An 18,047-nucleotide genomic window follows, 5' to 3' on the forward strand; every position below is an offset into this window, starting at 1 on the left:
CCCCCCCCCAAAAAAAAGAGAACACACTGAACTTTGCATCTCACACGCACAGAGCCTCTTATAGGAACTAAGGAGTCCCCAGTTTCCCTCCTGTGGGGCCTTTTAACATGCAAATTAAGAGAAAGCCCATAACTGACTAAGTGTAACAAGGTGTTAAAAATGACTAGCAAATAGACCCAGTAAGATCCTAACTTTGGGCTGGACACCAGTGGCTCATGCCTATAATCCTAGCTACTCAGGAGGCTGAAATCTGAGGGTCACAGTTCAAAGCCAGCCCAGGCAGGAAAGTCCACGAGACTCTTACCTCCAATTAACCACCAGAAAACCAGAAGTGGTGCTGTGGCTCAAGTGGTAGAGTGCTAGCCTTGAGCAAAAAAGCTCAGGGACAGTGCCCAGGCCCTCAGTTCAAGCCTCACAATTGACAAAAAAAAAAAAAAAATCCTGTTTGGCTTTATCCACCTAAAAACAAGTATTAAGACTATAAAAGAACCGGAACATCCTATTTTCACAGGAGATTTGCAGAGAAAGCACATCTTTACATTGTGTCCTTGTGAATGTTTGTTTCTTCAGCATGTCTCAGTGTGTGTACAACTAGAAGATGTTTTTGTTTATTTCACTTTGGCCAAGGATGCTCATAAGGTATCAGTTATGAAGGACTTGTTTTATTTATTTGAGGTGGTAAAAACTATAGTTCTTAATCTAAAAAGAAGTATTCTCTGGGAAATAAATAAGAAAAAATATGTTAATAAAAAACAACTAGAAAAAAATGTAAACTCAAGTCTGAGGTATTTCAAAGAAAGTGCCCGTAAAAATTCTCCTTCCCAAAAATTGACAACTGCAGACCTCTTGCTTTGGTCTTTCTGTAATCACATGTGGAGAGTCTGAGATAAAAAGCCCTTTTTGAGGAGGTGAGGATAGTGGGAAACAGTTTAGTGCAGAGCCAGAAAAGGGATGGAATAAAGTCAGACTTCATGTCTTTGTAGAAGACCAAAAATATTTCCTTAAAATTTGCCCATTTTTCTTTTAGCCTAAAAACACTTTTATAGGGTACATGCGTATGTGATCTACTCTTTCCAGAGGGAAGTTATTTATTTAGTTTTTTAATACTGGGAATCATTACTTGTTCAAATTAGATTTTCCACGCTATATTTAATTTTGAAGAAGGGTTTAGTTCTAAGCTGTGGTTTACTGTAGTCGGGGTGAGCATGTATAAATTAAAAGAAATACCCCAAACCCTTATTTCTGAACTGAAACATTGATTTTGACACAGATCTATCTCCCAACCTCTAAAACTCGTTGTTTTCATTAAGTAGAAATCCTACCACTTCTATGTGCATCTAACTTTTGTAGCTGAGGTCTGAGAAACTGATTTACTGTTTTTTTTTTAATACCCAGGTTTCTCAAACCTTTTTGATCATTTCTAAAGTTAAATAGGTTGTTCCTCTAATACAACAAGAACCAGGAATTCCCAGCAGATAGATTTCATTCTTATCACAAATGCATATACCAGAAACACACAGCTCGCACGTGAAAATGTTCTCAGTCAGCATTCACAGACATTCTTTCCAGGAGAACCCCAGTAATGAGTCAGACATCCATACATGTGCAAATGTACAACTGGCAGCAAATTATTTTCAACCCCATTGTCCTGTGCATATCAAAAAGGAACCAAGACAGCTCTGTGACATTCAGTACGAGAGTTCTAGATTGCCATGTTCGTGCTCAAGTTAGCTTCAGATCACGTCGCGTGAGTTTCGTATTGCACAGCAAAGGACCATGCTGAATATCATGCCGAAGATCTGAAATAGACAGACCTGCTCATTAAGGACAGCCAGACAGGGTTCAACTGTCAAAAAGGCAGCAAACTGCTGAGCCATTTCAAGTCAATGCATGATTACAACCAAGGATGAGGCTTGCAGTAATGCTTTGTATGTAATATCCCATTTGTTTTTCACAATAATCTTAGAAAGTTGGTATTAAATATCCCCCACATTAAGGCTGGGCACTGGTAATGTGCATGAGGCTGAGACCTGAGGATCTGAGGATCATGGTTCAAAGGCAGCCCAGGCAAGAAAATCAGCAACACTCTTATCTTCAATTAACCACCAAACAAACAAACCTGAAGTGGAGGTGTGGCTCAAGTAGGAGAGTAGTAGCTTTGAGCACAGCTATTATGCCTACTTCCCAAGTTCAAGCCTTAGGAGTTCAAGCCTTAGGCCTGGCAGAAACACACACACTTTATAGATAAGGAAATTGCAAAATAGAGAAATGAAGCAACTTTCCTATAATTCCAGGACTTCTGTAAGTACTGGAGCAAGCAGTGGAGTCAGATGTCATGTGAAAACTCTCCCTGTTGAGCTGTCCCCTGTGCTGCCTCTTCAAAGCAGAGAGGACAGAGTCACCTCCTAATGTATTTCCTTGAATTGAAAACTTGCCTAGGTCAGGGCTGGTATGCTGACAATGGAGGTCACCACAATGCAAAGACAGTATCCTAGTCAGGACAACACTAAAGTCTGTATGTTTACAGGGCTACTGATGGGTAGACTTAGTTTTTGTTCTTTGAAGACTGCTATGAGTCCCTGTCTCTGTTCGCTATGGCAATTGTCCCTTAAGTTACTGTCATCTTATGCTTGAAGAGAAATCAAATGTGAATGTTCAAGGCTTCTTAATGGGTTAAAAAAAATAAAAAGTTCTGGAACTTTCTCACCGTGAGGCCTGCAATCCCAACACCGACAATTCCAATGAGCTGTAGCTTCACACGGATGACAGTATCAATTTCATCAATGCAATTCTGTTTAGGAAGGGAATAAAAGTTAGGAATAGACTGGTTATGTGTGGACCATCCTCACTCCAACCCTTTCCTCCTCTACTGATAGTTCTGTGACTCAGTCCACATCAACTCTGCCCTCACGCAGACCACTGTCTTCATAGTATCATCCTGACACCCTTACAGCAAAAGTGTGGTGTGCCAAAGATCCATCCTCTCCTTTTGCACCTGTATGGGTCAGGCAAGAATGCCACAACCTCCCCCGAGGAGGCATTTCTATGGGATCTGAGGCAGTTTGGAGTTTGAGGCCTCTTCTTGCTTTCAGCAAATAAGAATAAAGTCCCCTAAAACAACAATTGCTCATGTTTGGTTTTTGCTGTGTTGTTGTTTGTATCAATACTGGGGCTTGAACTCAGGACCTTGCTCCCTCACTTGACTTTTTTGCTGAGGGCTGGTACTCTTCCTCTTGAGCCATACCTCCACTCTAGCTTTTTGCTGGTTCATTAGAGATAAGTGCTCATCAAGGCAATCATTACCTATTAAGAAACTGAAAGGCTGGTAAAGGTACATACAAATGAAACAAAGGAAAGCCACACCTCAGGAAAGCCAGGTCTTTGGAATTTGAGAACCTGTCTCTCCTGTGGAGAGTCTGGGTCCAAAAGCCCTCCATGGAAGGGGAGGCAGACAGGGAACAGAAGAAATCACAGCTTTATGATCTTCCTATAACTTCAAATGCTTCTGCTGGAGTCCTCCAAGCTCGGTGTGCACTCACCAGCCAGCACCCACGGAGCCCTAGTCTACCAAAGAAACCACTGCCCACCCCTCTTCCGGCAGCTAGCTGGGTCTGAAATCATCCTCCTTTGTCAAACCCAACCCAAGGATCCCCTTTATGATGAGGAGCCTGCCTCTGGTATAGAAGCACAGCCTACTCCGTCACTCACACTGCTTTGCTTTTATTTGCCACTGAATAAAGAAAGGCCCAGAATGCAGAGGACCCGAGCCTGACGGTGGCCACGGTTTCCACTAGGAGGCGCTGGCATGTGGAAGAGGCTTACCTTATGGCCTGGAAGCTCCCTGGGGCACGTGGATTGGACCTGTTCAGAACTTTCTTTTCCGCAACACTGAAACTGAAGAAGACAAGAGGCTTTAGGATAGCTCGGCAGCGACTATCTGGCCTACTCTTCTGGGTGGGGCTTTCTCATCTACGGTTCCCCAGGGAAAGCCAACATAGTCTCCCCAGGGCTAAGACAAGAGGCTGCTACTTCATTTTACTGATTTTATTTCTATTCCTTTTCACTTTGGTTTCTTCTGCTGGCACTGGGGCTTGAACTCAGGGTTTTGTGCTCTCACTTGGCTCGCTTGCTTATGGCTGGTGTTCTACTACTTGAGCCATACCTTGAGTCTAGCTTTTCGTTGGTTAACTGGAAATGGAGCCTAACAGACTTTTTCTGCCCAGGCTGGCTTCAAAACTCAATTGTCGGGCTGGGAAGGTAGCTCAGTGGTAGAAAGCTTGCCTTGCATGCATGAGGCCCTGGGTTCGATTCCTCAGCACCACATAAGCAGAAAAAGCCGGAAGTGGCGCTGTGGCTCAAGTGGTACAGCGCTAGTCTTGAGCTGAAAAGCTAAGGGATAGTGCCAAGGCCCAGAGTTCAGGCCCCAGGACTGGCAAAAAAAAACCCAACAAACTCAATTGTCCCATCTCAGCCTCCTGAGGAGTAAGGATTACAGGCCTGGGCCACTAGCTGTGTTTATTTTTAGTCTAGATGATGAACAAGAAGTTGGCGTGTGCACAATCTTCAGAAGACGGTACGTCAAGGGTGAAGTGAAGGAACTCACCGCAGAGTGGAAGATGATGAGGGTTCCATTTCCCCTTTCCCTGTCTTTAAGGTAATCGCTGTAAGCCTCTTCATACATGGTCTGCACGTGTCTTATAGCCTGCAAAAACACCAGGAAAAGAAAGGCACACGGGAGGGAAGTGTCCAGCAGTCACCCCTCTCCCATGCCTTCCATGTGCTTCCTGGTGCTTTAAGAGGGGTCAGCATTGATGGAGCAGAACACAGGTCCTGGATGTCCTACGATGCAGTGGAGCCCCGCAAGACTGGCCAGCCAGCAACGGTGTTCACACACTAGAGACATTTCCCAGCACAAAAGCTCCTGATGCTGGCAGGGCTTTAGCACCAATGGGGCCCGGGTTCCTGGGCTCCACCTGGGGGTTTTGCTGCCCTGCTGGTTGGAACCAGCATTCAGAAGGGGAGGTGTGGCTCAAGTGACAGAGTGCCAGCCTACAGCAAAAAAAGCTAAGGGAGAGTTTGAGTTCAAGCCCCAGGAACAGCACCAAAAATAAGTAAGTTGTTCATTGCTAAGGAAGACTATGCATTCAAGTACCATGGAGAGCTTAGGTAATGCTTTCTGTAGTATAAAGGCATATGACCCAAATTCACAGAAATTTCAAGAAGTCCTGAGATCTAGTTTCAGTTCTTCCTAGAGCTGGATATAGCCAGCTGTGTTAGAAGCACATGCAAAGGAGGTGACATTCACTTGTTTCACAGGTGACATTTATTCAGTTTACCATTTGTTAGCGTTAACGCCATGAGCTGCAATGAAAGCTTAGGAATTAACCTGCGATGTGGCAGGCACATGTCAGGTTCCATTCTGCTCGAGCCTGCCCATGTTTACCCTCTGAGAAAGCCTCTTCCTTTATGGGTTCCCCTGAGAACCATTCTGGACACTGAGGCGTGGGGCAGCAAGTCTAGACCACTTCTAGTCAGGTTTGTCTTTGGCAAACTTTAGAACAAAGGACCAGCTGATAAAGATGAGAATTAAGGTTGTCCCCCCCCATCCCTTTGGCACCTTAAATCTATCATCTAACGCCTTCCTCAGCACTAACTTAGGACTAATCTTTGAGGATTTTTTTGTTTTGCTTTATTTTTGGTGCTAGTACTGGGTTTGAACTCGGGGCACTGTCCTTAGCTTTTTCACTCAAGATTGCTCTACCACTTGATCCACTTTATATTTCCAGCTTTTTTTTGCTGGTTAATTGGAGACAAGAGTATCATGGACTTTTTCCCCTGGACTGGCTTTGAACCTGGATCCTCAGATTTCTTAGCCTCTTAAGTAGCTAGGATTAAGGCATGAGCCACCAGTGCTCAGCTTCCAAAGCAAGACTAATATTAAAATAGAGACTTTTTTTGTCAGTTGTGGGTCTTGAATTCTGGACCTGGGTGCTGTCCCTCAGCTCTTCAGCTCCAGGCGAGTACTCTACCACTTGAGTCACAGTGCCATTTCTGGCTTTCGGGTGGTTCTTTGGAGATGGGAGTCTCACAGACTTTGCTGCCCAGGGCTGGCTTTGCATAGTGCTCCTCAGATCTCAGCCTTCTGAGTAGCTAGGATGACAGGTGTGAGCCACTGGTGCCTGGCTAAGATAGAGATTCTTTAAAAAAAAAAAAAAGCATAGAGCACTTTATAAATCTAAGGAAAGCTATATGAACCAAGTCCCTAGAGAAATCTCACAAGTGCTCTTACTTATGTGCACTCCGAGGTTAAGAAGTTCCTCTTCAGCGATCATTTGGCCTACTTGGTTTCCTACATTTTTTGGCATGAATATTCTTTCATTCTTTGCCATAAAGAGAATGTAAGCATCATTAACACACAACATTGTAGGTAAGTTTTACTTACTACATCCTTGCCTATAAAAGCAAATACTCCAGTGGTCACTTCAGCAGCAAATATCACCAGCAGGCAGGTAAAAAACTGTTGAGAGAAAATACTAATTTCATTAATTTAATACCTTTCACTTCCACTAGTGTCTTTGGATCTGCTCCACTTGCAGGACATCAGCAGGGAGCGCTGGCCTTTGGGCAGCGTGCACCCCTTGGTGCGGCTCACCCTCTCACTCACTCCCCGCACACCCACGGGGCATCTGTCCATTGGGTACCTCACCACACCAGACACACATGGTAAACATGGTGCCAATGTCTCTGATGTCGCTAAGGTGAGATGGGCAGGGAAAGAAATACAAATAAGTCGAGGTTCATCAGTGGCATGAGACCGCAGCATTAGAGTGGTGTCTGGACCCTGCGTTTGCAGCAGAGATGCTCTGCAGAGGACAAGAATAAGGGCTGGGGGCCATCACCAGGGCCATCACCGGGGTGGCTGGCTGGGCAACTGTGGCGGGAGCTTGGTGGGCTGAGAGGCTTCTCTGAGCACAAGGACAGGGCATGGGTGAGGAGGGTGTGGGTGAAGGGTGTGGGTGAGGGTTAGATTGAGGATTAGTGTTAGGGTTAGTGTGAGGTTTAGGGTGAGGATGAGGGTTAGGGTTAGGTGAAGGGTGTGGGTGAGGGATAAAGAGGAGTGTGCTGTGAGGTGTGGTCTTAGAGGTGTGGGGTAAAGAGGGGTGTGGGGTGAGGTGAGGGGTGTAGGTAAAGAGGGGTGTGGGTGAGGGGTGAGGGGGGTAGGGTGGGTGAGAGGTGATGGGGGTGAGGGGTGTGGGTGAGGGGGGTAGGGTAGGGGTGGGGATATGGTTGAGGGGTAAGGGTGTGGGTGAGGTGTGGGGTGAGGGGTGATCCTCAGATCTCAGCCTCCGGAGTAGCTAGGATTACAGGTGTGAGCCACCAGCGCCCAGCTGCTTTTTATGTGATTGTTGTTGTTACTGTCGTTATTATTATTGTTCATTGAGGCTGTAGTCACACCAGCCACAGAGGGACGTCCGCCACATCGCGGTCCTGGCCAGCAGTGCGGTTCCCTGAGGCGGGCCTCGGTGGAACTGTGCCGCTCCTGCCCGGGGCCGACCCAGAGACTCGGGACTGAGCCCTCGCCGCCCTGAGCCCGGACCCCGCCACCCTGCTGCCCGCGAGCCCCACTTACGGATCCCAGCACGCACTGGGACTCCCGCACAGCTCCGCAGCACCCAAAGAAACCCATGGCCATCATCAGGGTCCCTGCTCCGACCAGCACGTAGAGGCCTGTGGACAAGAGCGGGCCGGGTCAGCGCCCAGGCCGAGGGCACGCCCACCACCAGGACTGCCACGCCCACTGCCACGCCCACAGCGGCCTCTGCCACGCCCACCACCCCTCGTGCTCGGCCCTGTAGCTCGAACATGCGCTGTGCGCATTTAACCTGGGCCTCGTGGGCCAGGAGTCCCGGGCTTGGCTTTGCTCGCTTTGTGCGGGATCGGGGCTTGGACCAGGGCCTCCGCTTTTTGCCCAGGACGGGCGCCGCCCTGCCGGAGTACCGCGTCGCCTCGGATTTCTCTGCTGGGTCCCCGAAGACCGCAGTTTGTATTTGCTGCCCGGGCTGGCCTCCAACCGCCGTCCTCGGACCTCGGCCTCCTGGGCTGTAGGTGACCGGCCTGCGCCCCCGGCGCCAGCCTCACGCTTGAGGCAGGCAAAATGGATTCTAGAAAGTGCGGCAGCCTAGCCCCGGTCTCGGATCTGAGACGTCCTGCCCAGGCCAGAGGCCCGCCTCCCCCTTCCTCCCGATCCAGATAAAGCAACACAATGGGTTGGCGGGAGCCCGCCTCGGCTGCCCCTGTTTCCTCTTCTGCATTTTACTCCAGTGAGTCACCGGGGACAGCAGGGCGGGGTCCTGCCGGGCTGCGGGGCAGTCTGTGCCCCCCTTCCCCACCGACCTGGCGGGGACGCAGGCCGTCCCTCCTGCCCCTCCCCAGCCTTGGGGGCCTGGGGAGGGCGAGGCGCCCACTTCCGGCCCGGGGCCCCACGGAAGACCCTCGGGAGGCTGTGGGTGATGCGCGAGAGCCGGAGGCTCGGGAAGTGGAGCGCCAGCCCTGAGCGGGGAGAACGTGAGGCCCTGGGTTCGAGAGCCGGTGCTGGGGCGCGCACACGCACACGCGCGCGCGTGGTGGAGCCCCTGTGGCAGCCGGGTGTGGCCCGGCCGTCTCCGCGGTGTGGTCGCAGGTCCTTTCACATCCCCGCCACCCCCTTGTCACCCAGAACACCGCCGCACTGAAGGCGGCCGCCCCCCCCCCTCCGGCTGGAGCTGGACGCGCCGCCCCACGGCCCGCGAGTGTTTGTACTCGTGTCACACCCGCTAGACGGACTGGGCCGCCTTGGCGCGGCTTCTTCCTGAGAACTAGCAACCAGCGTGGGGGGCCGGGAAGGTGCGGTGCTCGCCTCGCAGGCATGAGGCCCTGGGTTCGATTCCTCAGCACCACATCAGCAGAAAAAGCCAGAGGTAGCACTGTGGCTCAAGCGGTAGAGCGCTGGCCCAGAGTTCAGGCCCCATGACTGACCAGAAAAAGAAAAGTAAAAGCGTGGAGGTGTGGAAGCCATGGATGCGGGCCAGGACGTGGGGATCTCAGCCTGTTAGGTTTGGCCTTCTGGAGAGAGCGTGCTGGCCTTGTGCCCTTGGCTGCCCGGGCAGCAGTAGTCAGTGAGGACAGGAAACCCAACCTCAAGACTGCTCCTGGCCAGTCCTGGCCAGTCCTTGCTGAAGGAGGCAGGCCAGCCTGACGTCCAGTGCGGAAGGTGGCAGGCCAGTCTCACGTCTAGCAGGGAAGGATGCAGGCCAACCTCACGTCCAACCCCACGTCCAGCCCCGAAGGCCACTTTCCCCACATCCAGCCACAAGCCAAGCCAAGCCCTTGCTCCGATGGCATGGAGAGACGACTGCCGTGGAGGAGGCGGCCCCTGTGTGTGCAGGCAACCCCTGGTGGAGAAGCTGGCTCATATCCTCTGCCTGCAGACATGACCTCACGGGCGCCCCTCTATACAACTGGACCCTGGGGTGTCTGCCCATCGAAAGCGCACCCCAAAAGAGGCTGGGTGGAAGTTGGGGGAGTGGGGGGAGGCAGGCTACTGAACCCAGGAGGCCTGGGGTGGCTGAGAGACTAGGATGGAGACCATCCAGGGGCCCTGGCTGCTGACCCAGCGCCAGCACCGCCCCTGCCAGCCTCTGAAGCCAAGGGACACAGGTGCACTGATCTGGGAACAGCATGGGGAGGGGGAGAGTTGTGTGTGGGGGTGTGTCTGACAGGCTGTCCATCCTCTCCTGCTTTTTGGTATGACTCTGGAGCCTGGGACTGTGCTGGCTGGTGGACTGTATTTAGATTATATTGATCACATTGGTGGATTATATTATATTATACTTAGGTTATATTGGTAGGTTACATTTTTTTTCTTACATGGAGGAACCTACAAACAGTAGGGGACTTCTGCTCCAATTGTAACATCCAAGAAATTAACCATGAAGAGATTTTTAGGATAAAGACATTTATTACCATTCAGAGTGCTGTGACTCTTCTAGATTTCACCCAACACAGGTCTCACTCATGGTCTGTCTTTATATTTTTATTTTTTTGTGCCAGTCTTAGGGCTTGAACTCAGGAGCAGCACTGTTCCTTAGCTTTATGTACTCAAGGCTGGTGCTCTACCACTTGGGCCTCAGCTGACTTCTGACTTTTTGCTGAATATTTGGAGCGAAGAGTCTCACAGACTTTCCTACTTGGGCTGGCTTTGTTTCAACTGTAATCCTTAGACCTTAGCCTCCTGAGTAGCTAGGATTATAGGTATGAGCCACTGGTAGGGCTAGTTTGACTTTCAGAATTTATTCAGGGGATATGAGGTGTTTGTGAATATTTATTTATTTATGCCAGTCCTGGGGCTTGAACCCAGGACTTGGAAACTGTCCCTGAGCTGCTTTTGCTTAAAGCTATATCTCTATCACTTAAGCCACCTTCCTAGGCCCTCGTGATTTTTTTTTTTTTTTTTTTGGTCAGTCATGAACTCTGGGCCTAGGCAGTCTTGGGAGTGAAAAGAGAGGGGCTGTGTGTGGGTGTGGCCCTCTCCCCCAGTGCCCGTGTCTGTCCATAGGCCACGTGGGGCTGGGGTGTGGGCTTGGCCCTCTCTCCCTGCCCCTCCCCCAGAGCCTAGGTTTCCACACCAGGCTTTAGCAGTCCATGTCAGGCTTAGGCAGCCACCACTCACCCACATGGAGATGCTCTGGGTACTTGTCCTCCGATGGTAAGTCCTTTGTGGAGCCTCCAAACCGAAACCACAGTCCAAATGCAATGACGGCCGAGCCGGCCAGCTGAAAGGCAAACCACAAGGCATTGGACGGGACGGGACAGGGCGTGACACACCTGGACAGAGTGGGATGCCGGGTACCTGGGCTGCCGTGCACTGTTCGGGGGAGGAGAGCCCCCTCGGGGCCTGTGGTCAGCACTGGGCTTTGCTGGTCTCTATGCCAAAGCTGCTGGCAGGCCGTGGCGGGGTGGGGAGTGGGTGCATCTCCCTGGCATCTACGCCCTGCCTGTCCCCACACCCCCTCACGACAGCCAGCTTCCATGCCAGGTCACTAAGCACAAAATGAACTCCAAGACCTGGGGCACCCACTTTTCTGAGTTAGATGTGCCAACTCTGTGCCCACCCACAGTCCTCCAGGGAGTCTCCAATTAGAGGGTCACCTTCCCAGCCCCCGCTTCTACAGGCAGCATCTGGGCCTGGTCCCCGCCACCCCCCCCCCCTCCAGTTGCTATTTTGAGTATCCATGGAAAGTGAGGAAGGAAAAAATACTTCTCTGAAAAAGCCTGGTCTGTGCACTGTGCGGCTCCCGGAGCGACCGGCAGCCAGCGCCCCGCACCCCCCCACTCCGGGGCTGGCATCTACACTGGCAGCAGTGTTCTGCCATTGGAGCGCCTTCACAGCCACGCTGCCCTCCCAGATACCACGCTAGAGTATCACCCATTCACATGCACTCCCCGGGCACCTTCTGGGCAAGAGGCCCTACGGGAAAATAAGCAAGAGATACAAAAATATCTTCCTGCGTCCACTGCCCCAGCTCCCACCAAACAAGGGAAGGGAGAGGCCGCCTGAGCCCCACATGGGACAAGAACCCTGAGATGTTGGCAGCAGGAAGACAAGAGGAGGAATCGGAGAAGAGGGAAAGGCCCTGGCCAGGTCAGACAGCCTGGGTACTCAGCATCGGATTCCAGCTGCACTTTGTGAAGCTTCCAGTGCCAGCCCCGAGGGCTGGAATTCCAGGCATGCTGTCCCTCTTCACCTTCTGTCCCCCAAGGCCAAGATTCCCGGCTTGGGGTCTTCAGAAAAGTAGCAGCATTCAGTGGGGAGCTTGAGGGGCCTGCTGGGAATACCAAAAGGTTTCCAGTCTCAGAGGAAGGCGCGAGTTAAGACAGCATGAGGGATGGGGCGTCCAGGGGAACCCCGCTCCCCCGCCTGGGGGCGGGAAGGGGCAGCCTGGCTAGGAAACACAGAGGAAGAAAAAACCGTGTGTAAACATGCACTAGATTTATCTTTGGAGGGTCGGGTTACAGGTGGCTTTCTCCCTGTCCATAGTTTCCAAGTGTTGAGAGTGAGGCACGAATTACTCTACCAAGCTTAAAAACAGACTTTTCCAAGAAGCCTCGCACGGTCATTTTGATGTTCAGTGTGGAAAATGCAGGCAGTTTTTCTGGGCGCCAGCTCCAGGGTGGTGGCTGTGGCTCCACAGGCGGTGGGGGGCATGGAACCCCGAGGGAGGTGCCTGTCCCGGGACAGGCCTGCTTAGCAGAGCCTCAAGGTAGCCCCCCCCCAAGGTGACCCCCTCCGTGAGGGCCTGACGGGAAAGGCCATTTCCAAAGCACCATCTATTGACAGAGGCTGGGAGCCAAGCGGGCAGCCACCAGGCAGACTGGAGGAGGTGGCCGGTCCCAGGGTCACCCCACCCCCAGGCCACATTTTTGGAATCTCTGTCTACAGACTCTAATTTATGGCCGTCTGGAATCGTCTTTCCAGACGGAATCCATTTGTCCAGCGCTGGCACAGATGTGTTTGATGCATAATGGAAAATTAGAAGAGAGGTTGCGATTTAAAGCCCTGGAACGCTGGCTCTCCGTGTCCTCCCCCCCCCCACCACCACCACACGGGTTTCCTCCTGGTCAAGGAGCTGTGGCTGCCTGGACCACTCCCTCTGAGGGATTCCTCCCACCGCTGCCGCAAGGAAATACCAGGCGATGCTGGGGCAGCAGTGACAGTGGCTCTGCTTTGCAGAGAGACGGAGCAAAGACCATGGAGCTGCTCCTCCTCCTCCTCTCCTTCTTGTTCTGAGCTTGAACTCAGGGCCTGGGCATTGTCACTAAGCTTTTTCTGCTCAAGGCTGGTGCTCTACCCCTTGAGCCACAGCTCTACTTCTGGCTTTTTGTTGGTTACCACCTGGCCCAGAGATAATTCTTTAAGAGATGGCTCTACCAGTTGGCTTAGCTCCACTCCTGGACACCAGCCAACCAGACCACCAAGAGCAAGTGCTGCCACTCTTGGACCAGACACATGGCAGAAGCACCCCGGGGGCCTTCTGAGCACCTGTGGCTCACAGTCGGGGTGGGCAGCCAGAGCTTCCCTTCCTTCTCCTGCCAGGACCAGAACTCCCTCCTCCACACTAGGCCACACTCTCCATAGCCAGTGCACTTCCTTGGGAAAGCCTCGCCTGGCCTGGTGTGTGCCACCCTCTCACCCTGCTATGTAAATATTTCTGGGGAAGCCAGGTGCTGGTGGCTCACACCTGTCATCCTAGCTACTCAGGAGGCTGAGATCTGAGGATCGCGGTTCAAAGCCAGCACAGGGAAGAAAGTCCGTGAGACTCTTATCTCCAATAAACTAGAAAACGAAGTGGTACTGTGGCTCAAATGGTAGAGCACTCACCTTGAGCTCAGGGACAGCACCGAGGCTCTGAGTTCAAGCCTCATGGCCAACCTATATATATTTCTGGGGGTCTGAGTTCAGTGAGGGCAGGGGCAGAGGGTCTGGGCCTCACAGGGCAGAGCTGGGGGTGGGGTCTGAGGGCTAGGACTGTGCAGGGATTGTGCTGAGTCCTTCCAGGTATGAATACTGAAGTCCTTCCAGGTGTGAATGCTGAACTTTCAGGTGTGAATGCTGAAGTCCTTCCAGGTGTGAAAACTGAAGTCCTTCCAGGTGTGAATAAAGAAGTCCTTCCAGGTGTGAATACTGAAGTCCCGGCCCAGAGCAGTGGGAACTGGGGTTAGGAGGAGTCAGGGTCAGGGCTAGGAGGAGTGCTAGGGGCAGACCTGACGGGATTGTGCTCTCACAGGAAGGGCCACCACAGAGAGAGCCTGCTTGCCACGCAGGCAGGTGAGGGATGGGCCATCCCTCCTGAGGTCCTAGGCTCCCTGGAGAGTACCGCATGTACCACAGCCCGCTCTGGGACAGGATCACACGTGGATGGAAAGGACGCTCCAACCTTCCAAATGTGGAGCCAGTGCTCGCTTAGGGGATGGTTCTCCCTGGGATGGTGGGGATGAGCACGCAGGACGTGGCCCTCAGCGGCAGACGCCTCTGGAGACGTACACTGAGGTTCTCGGCGAACTCCCAAGATTTTACCATCATGCCATGCCCGTAGTGCTGGCACTCAGAAGCCAGGATTTGTTTTCATTAAAAGAAACACAGTGGAGCCGAGTGCAGGGCACCAGTGGCTCACACCTGCAAGCTACTCAGGAGGCTGAGATCTGAGGACCAAGGTTCGAAGCCAGCCTGGGCAGACAAATTCATGGGACTCCTATCACTCATTAACCACCAAAAAGCTGGAGGTAGAGCTGCAGCTCAAGTGGAAGAGCACCAGCCTTGAGTGGAAAAGCACCAGGACCAGCACGGTGGCGCTGCCTGTGCTGTGTCTCTGTCCTCTTCAGACCAGAGACAGTGGTTTTCAAAGAGGAGTGGCAGCTTGTCAGAGGTGCAGACCTTGATTCGGCATGGATAACTGAAAGAGACCTGTGGGCATGTTGGGGTTCGCTGGCGTGGAAGGCTCCTGTGGCCCTCCCTGGGCCCTCACAGCACAGAGGCAGCAGGCAACTGGATGACTGTGAAGGAGGCTCAGTGTCAAATCCCCATTTGCCTCTCCCAGAAGCCTAGGATGAGAGGGTGGAGGCCTCAACAAGGCCCAGCCCCTGCCCCAAGGATCAAAGATCACACCGGGATAAGCCTTAGTCCAAGACCAAAAGTAGATGAAAGGGAGTCTTTTTTCAGATGCTAGCACTTAGTAGGACACTAGGTTCATAGTAGGATGCTCAGCATGTGTTCTCCAAGTAAGCTGACTGTAGAAGAAGGAATCTGACTCCACATGCTCGATAAGCTGTAAGACTTCCACTGTTCCAAATGCTGATTCTTACCCTTCAAATCCAGTCTCCTGGATGACCAATTTGACTTCCTCACCCGTACTTCTGACATTCAAACTCAACTATTACTAAAGCCTTATGGTACTATTTGCTTTGTGCACGTAACATTCTTATGATGTCCCAGATACAACTCATCTGCACAGCTCACGAATCAAGGTAGGTATGGCATTATACTCAATTCACAGATGAGGAGACCAAGGCTTCTGGTGGTCAAAGAACTTGCTGAAGATCCCTGGGGTGGCAAATGGTGGAGCCAGGAGTAAGAGGCGGGGCGGGGCCAGTGTACGCCCATCAAGCTGTGGACTCTTAGATTTGAATATCTGCGCTCGCAGAACTATTCAAAGTCTCTCAGACCACTGGGATGGTATCTTGGTGCCTCTGGTATCCTTGTTCCTCCAGGCGAGTCTAGGTCCTGTGGCACATGAGAGGAGGCTGGCACGTCCCCCTTCTACCCACCAAGTGGAAATAAGCACCAATGAAGACTCTCCCAACTGGCATTTTGGTGGATTCCCAAAAGAATACTTCCTTTTAGCCTGCTATTCTTCCTTTCTCTTCCCTTCCCTTTTCTCCCACCCTCCTTTCCTTTGATTTTCCCTTCACCAGTCAAATATTCAAGCTTTAAAGTTACTGCTAGAAATGTTTCCTAAAGAGGGCAAGCGTTGTTTGAGTTGAACAAAACTATAAACTCTGAGTCAAACTTCTTCCACTGCCAACGAGCTCTGTCTCCACCACCACCTGCCAGACACCACGGAGTGGAAACCCCAACCGCAGCCATCCCCTCGCGACTGCCCGCCAGACCCACGGAGCGGGCCTGTTTCCTGTGGGTGGGAACTCCAGGCCACCGCAGCACAACGATAGGAAAACGCTGAGCAGACAACAATAACGGAGGGATAAACAGCGCCCAGGTCTCTCGGTAAACCAACACATGTGCTGGAAGGGCTGTGCTGCTGTATTTACATTGCTATGCAACAGAGGAAAAACAAGAAGGTGATTTCAATGCAAGGCTCAGACACACAAAGAGCCATCGAGCACAGTGTCGGCATGGAGACCTGGCGGATGCCGGACAGGCTCCTGGCCGCACACATACAAAGCAGAACTTAGGGTGCCACCAGCTTTACTTCTGTTTTGAAAAAAAACAGTGGTAAATATAATGGCCAGGGCTCCCTGAACTGCTCTGCTCATCTAGATGAATGTTTAGGAGACCAGAAGGGGTCTCACGCCTGTCATCCCGGCTACTCAGAAGGCTGAGATCTGAGGATCACAGTTCGAAGCCAGCTGGGGTGGGAAAGTCTGTGGACTCTTATCTCTAACCAGGGAAAAGATAGAAGTAGAAATGTGGCTCAAGTGGTAGAGCGCCAGCCTTGAGTGAAAAGCTAAAGGATAGTCAGTGTCCTCAGTTCGAGCCCCAGTGTGGCCATGCATGCACACACAGACACACCAGCATGCATGCACACATATATACACAACATCAGGAGTACAGTGGAGAGAAATAAAAACCCAGCTACTAGGCAGCAGCAGGTTGCAGATCACAAAACACCTGCAGCCTCTGCCCAACTTCTAACAGGCAGGAGGTGCTGTCATGGGCGGGGGGGGGGAGGGTCTTCCCTCAGGAGGGCATCATGCGTGTGCACTTGGTACACACCATCACCAAGGGGACCTTCCCCGAAAGGAAGACATCACACGTGTACAGGTTATGCTCCAGGTCATGGCTGGAGCCTGTCCGGCCAGGAAAAGCCCTCCAAGCAGGAAAAACCAACCTCAGAAAGTAGAGCGTGTCTCCATCAGGCTCCTTTAGTCTCCCAGGAGGTGGGTCTCTAAGAACCCTACCCCTAACCTGAGAGAGAGCTGCCATTCCAGCTTCTCTGTGCCAGGTACTGAATGATGAAACACTGAGGAGCCGGGCGCCGATGAGCCTGGAACCCTAGCTGCTCAGGAGGCTCAGATCTGAGGATCAGGATTGGAAGCCAGCTGGGGCAGGAACTTGTGTGGGTACTAGACTTGAATTCAAGGGTCCAGACTGGCGCTCTACCACCTGAGCCACACCTCCACTGCCCGCCTTTTCCTGGTTCACTGGAGCTAAGAGTCTCATGGACTTTCCTGCCTGGGTTGTTTTTGAGCTTTGATGCTCAGGTCTCAGCCTGCTGAGTAGCTAGGACTGCAGGTGTGAGCCACTGCCTGGCGGAGAGCAATGTGTTATAGTTGTGATTATCTGCTTAGTAATTGAGTAGTGGCTCTCAAATCTGACTCTGGATGAAATTCCCTGCATGCGGTGGTGTCAATAGAAGGCTGGCCCCTCCCCCTCCTCCCTGCCCTCGCCCCTCCTCTCCCCCACAGCTGATTCAGCCGGTCCAGGGGGGGCTGAGGATGTGCATTTCTGACTAATTCAGGCGATGCTGAAGCTGAGTGGGATTCATGTTTGGGAAAGAACTGACCGCACAGCTCTGTGAAGCAGCGGGGAGGCGCAACGAACGTCCCATCTCACCAGCTAACCTACTTAAGCCTCCGTGTCCTCGTCTGTAGAAAGGGAGAGCCGGCTGCACATCACAACGGTCCCGAGGATGAAGCATGGCATGATGAGGGAGTGAGGGTGCACTGCTTTGATACATAAAAATGCAGGACAGATGTTCCATTGGAAAGCAAGGCTCCAGGGCAGCCCAGAGGAAGCTCGAACCCGGACCCCAGCTTCCAGTCCCGCTGCTTTGGCGTGTGTAGGCAGTGAGGGCGAAGGGCACCCCTGTAGCCTGACATCCATAATTCACAGCTACTAAGATGCACAACATGGGCCTCCAAAAACGCCTCTCCTCATACAGTGTGCGGACAGCACTTCCACGGGCCCTGCCCGGCCCCTCCACACGCGTGTCCCGGCCCCGGCCGCACAAGTGGCGCCCACCTCTGCATGCTGGGTCTCCCGCACTCCGGCAGGAGGTCTCGAACCCCCTGCCCCCCCGGGGCCCTGCTGGCCCCGGGGTCTGAGCAGGACACCAGCTGGCCTCCATCTCCAGACCTCTCACGGTTCTCCAGACCATGGGTCGGGAGACCCTGGGATGGGGGGGAGGGGGAGGCGCTGCAACACCCAGACGTGCATGACTTCATCTTGGGGAAGCTGGGGGGAGGGGGACACTGCCCCCTGGAAGCCCCTCCAC

General features: G+C 52.4%; 1 protein-coding gene across 1 annotated transcript; it reads right to left on the reverse strand.

The window, feature by feature from the left end:
- Positions 1-1,602: 1,602 nt before the first annotated feature.
- On the reverse strand, positions 1,603-14,116 carry Tspan2 (tetraspanin 2). The gene is made up of 8 exons (XM_013024633.1): positions 14,081-14,116; positions 10,709-10,811; positions 7,631-7,728; positions 6,443-6,517; positions 4,604-4,702; positions 3,823-3,894; positions 2,708-2,791; positions 1,603-1,799 (listed from the first exon to the last, which is right to left on the reverse strand). Exons 1-8 carry the CDS (start codon positions 14,114-14,116, stop codon positions 1,734-1,736), a joined length of 633 nt encoding a protein of 210 aa, XP_012880087.1. The 3' UTR covers positions 1,603-1,733.
- Positions 14,117-18,047: the final 3,931 nt, after the last annotated feature.

Source organism: Dipodomys ordii, unplaced genomic scaffold, assembly GCF_000151885.1.
Source record: "Dipodomys ordii isolate 6190 unplaced genomic scaffold, Dord_2.0 Scaffold78, whole genome shotgun sequence".
Lineage (NCBI taxonomy): Eukaryota > Metazoa > Chordata > Mammalia > Rodentia > Heteromyidae > Dipodomys > Dipodomys ordii.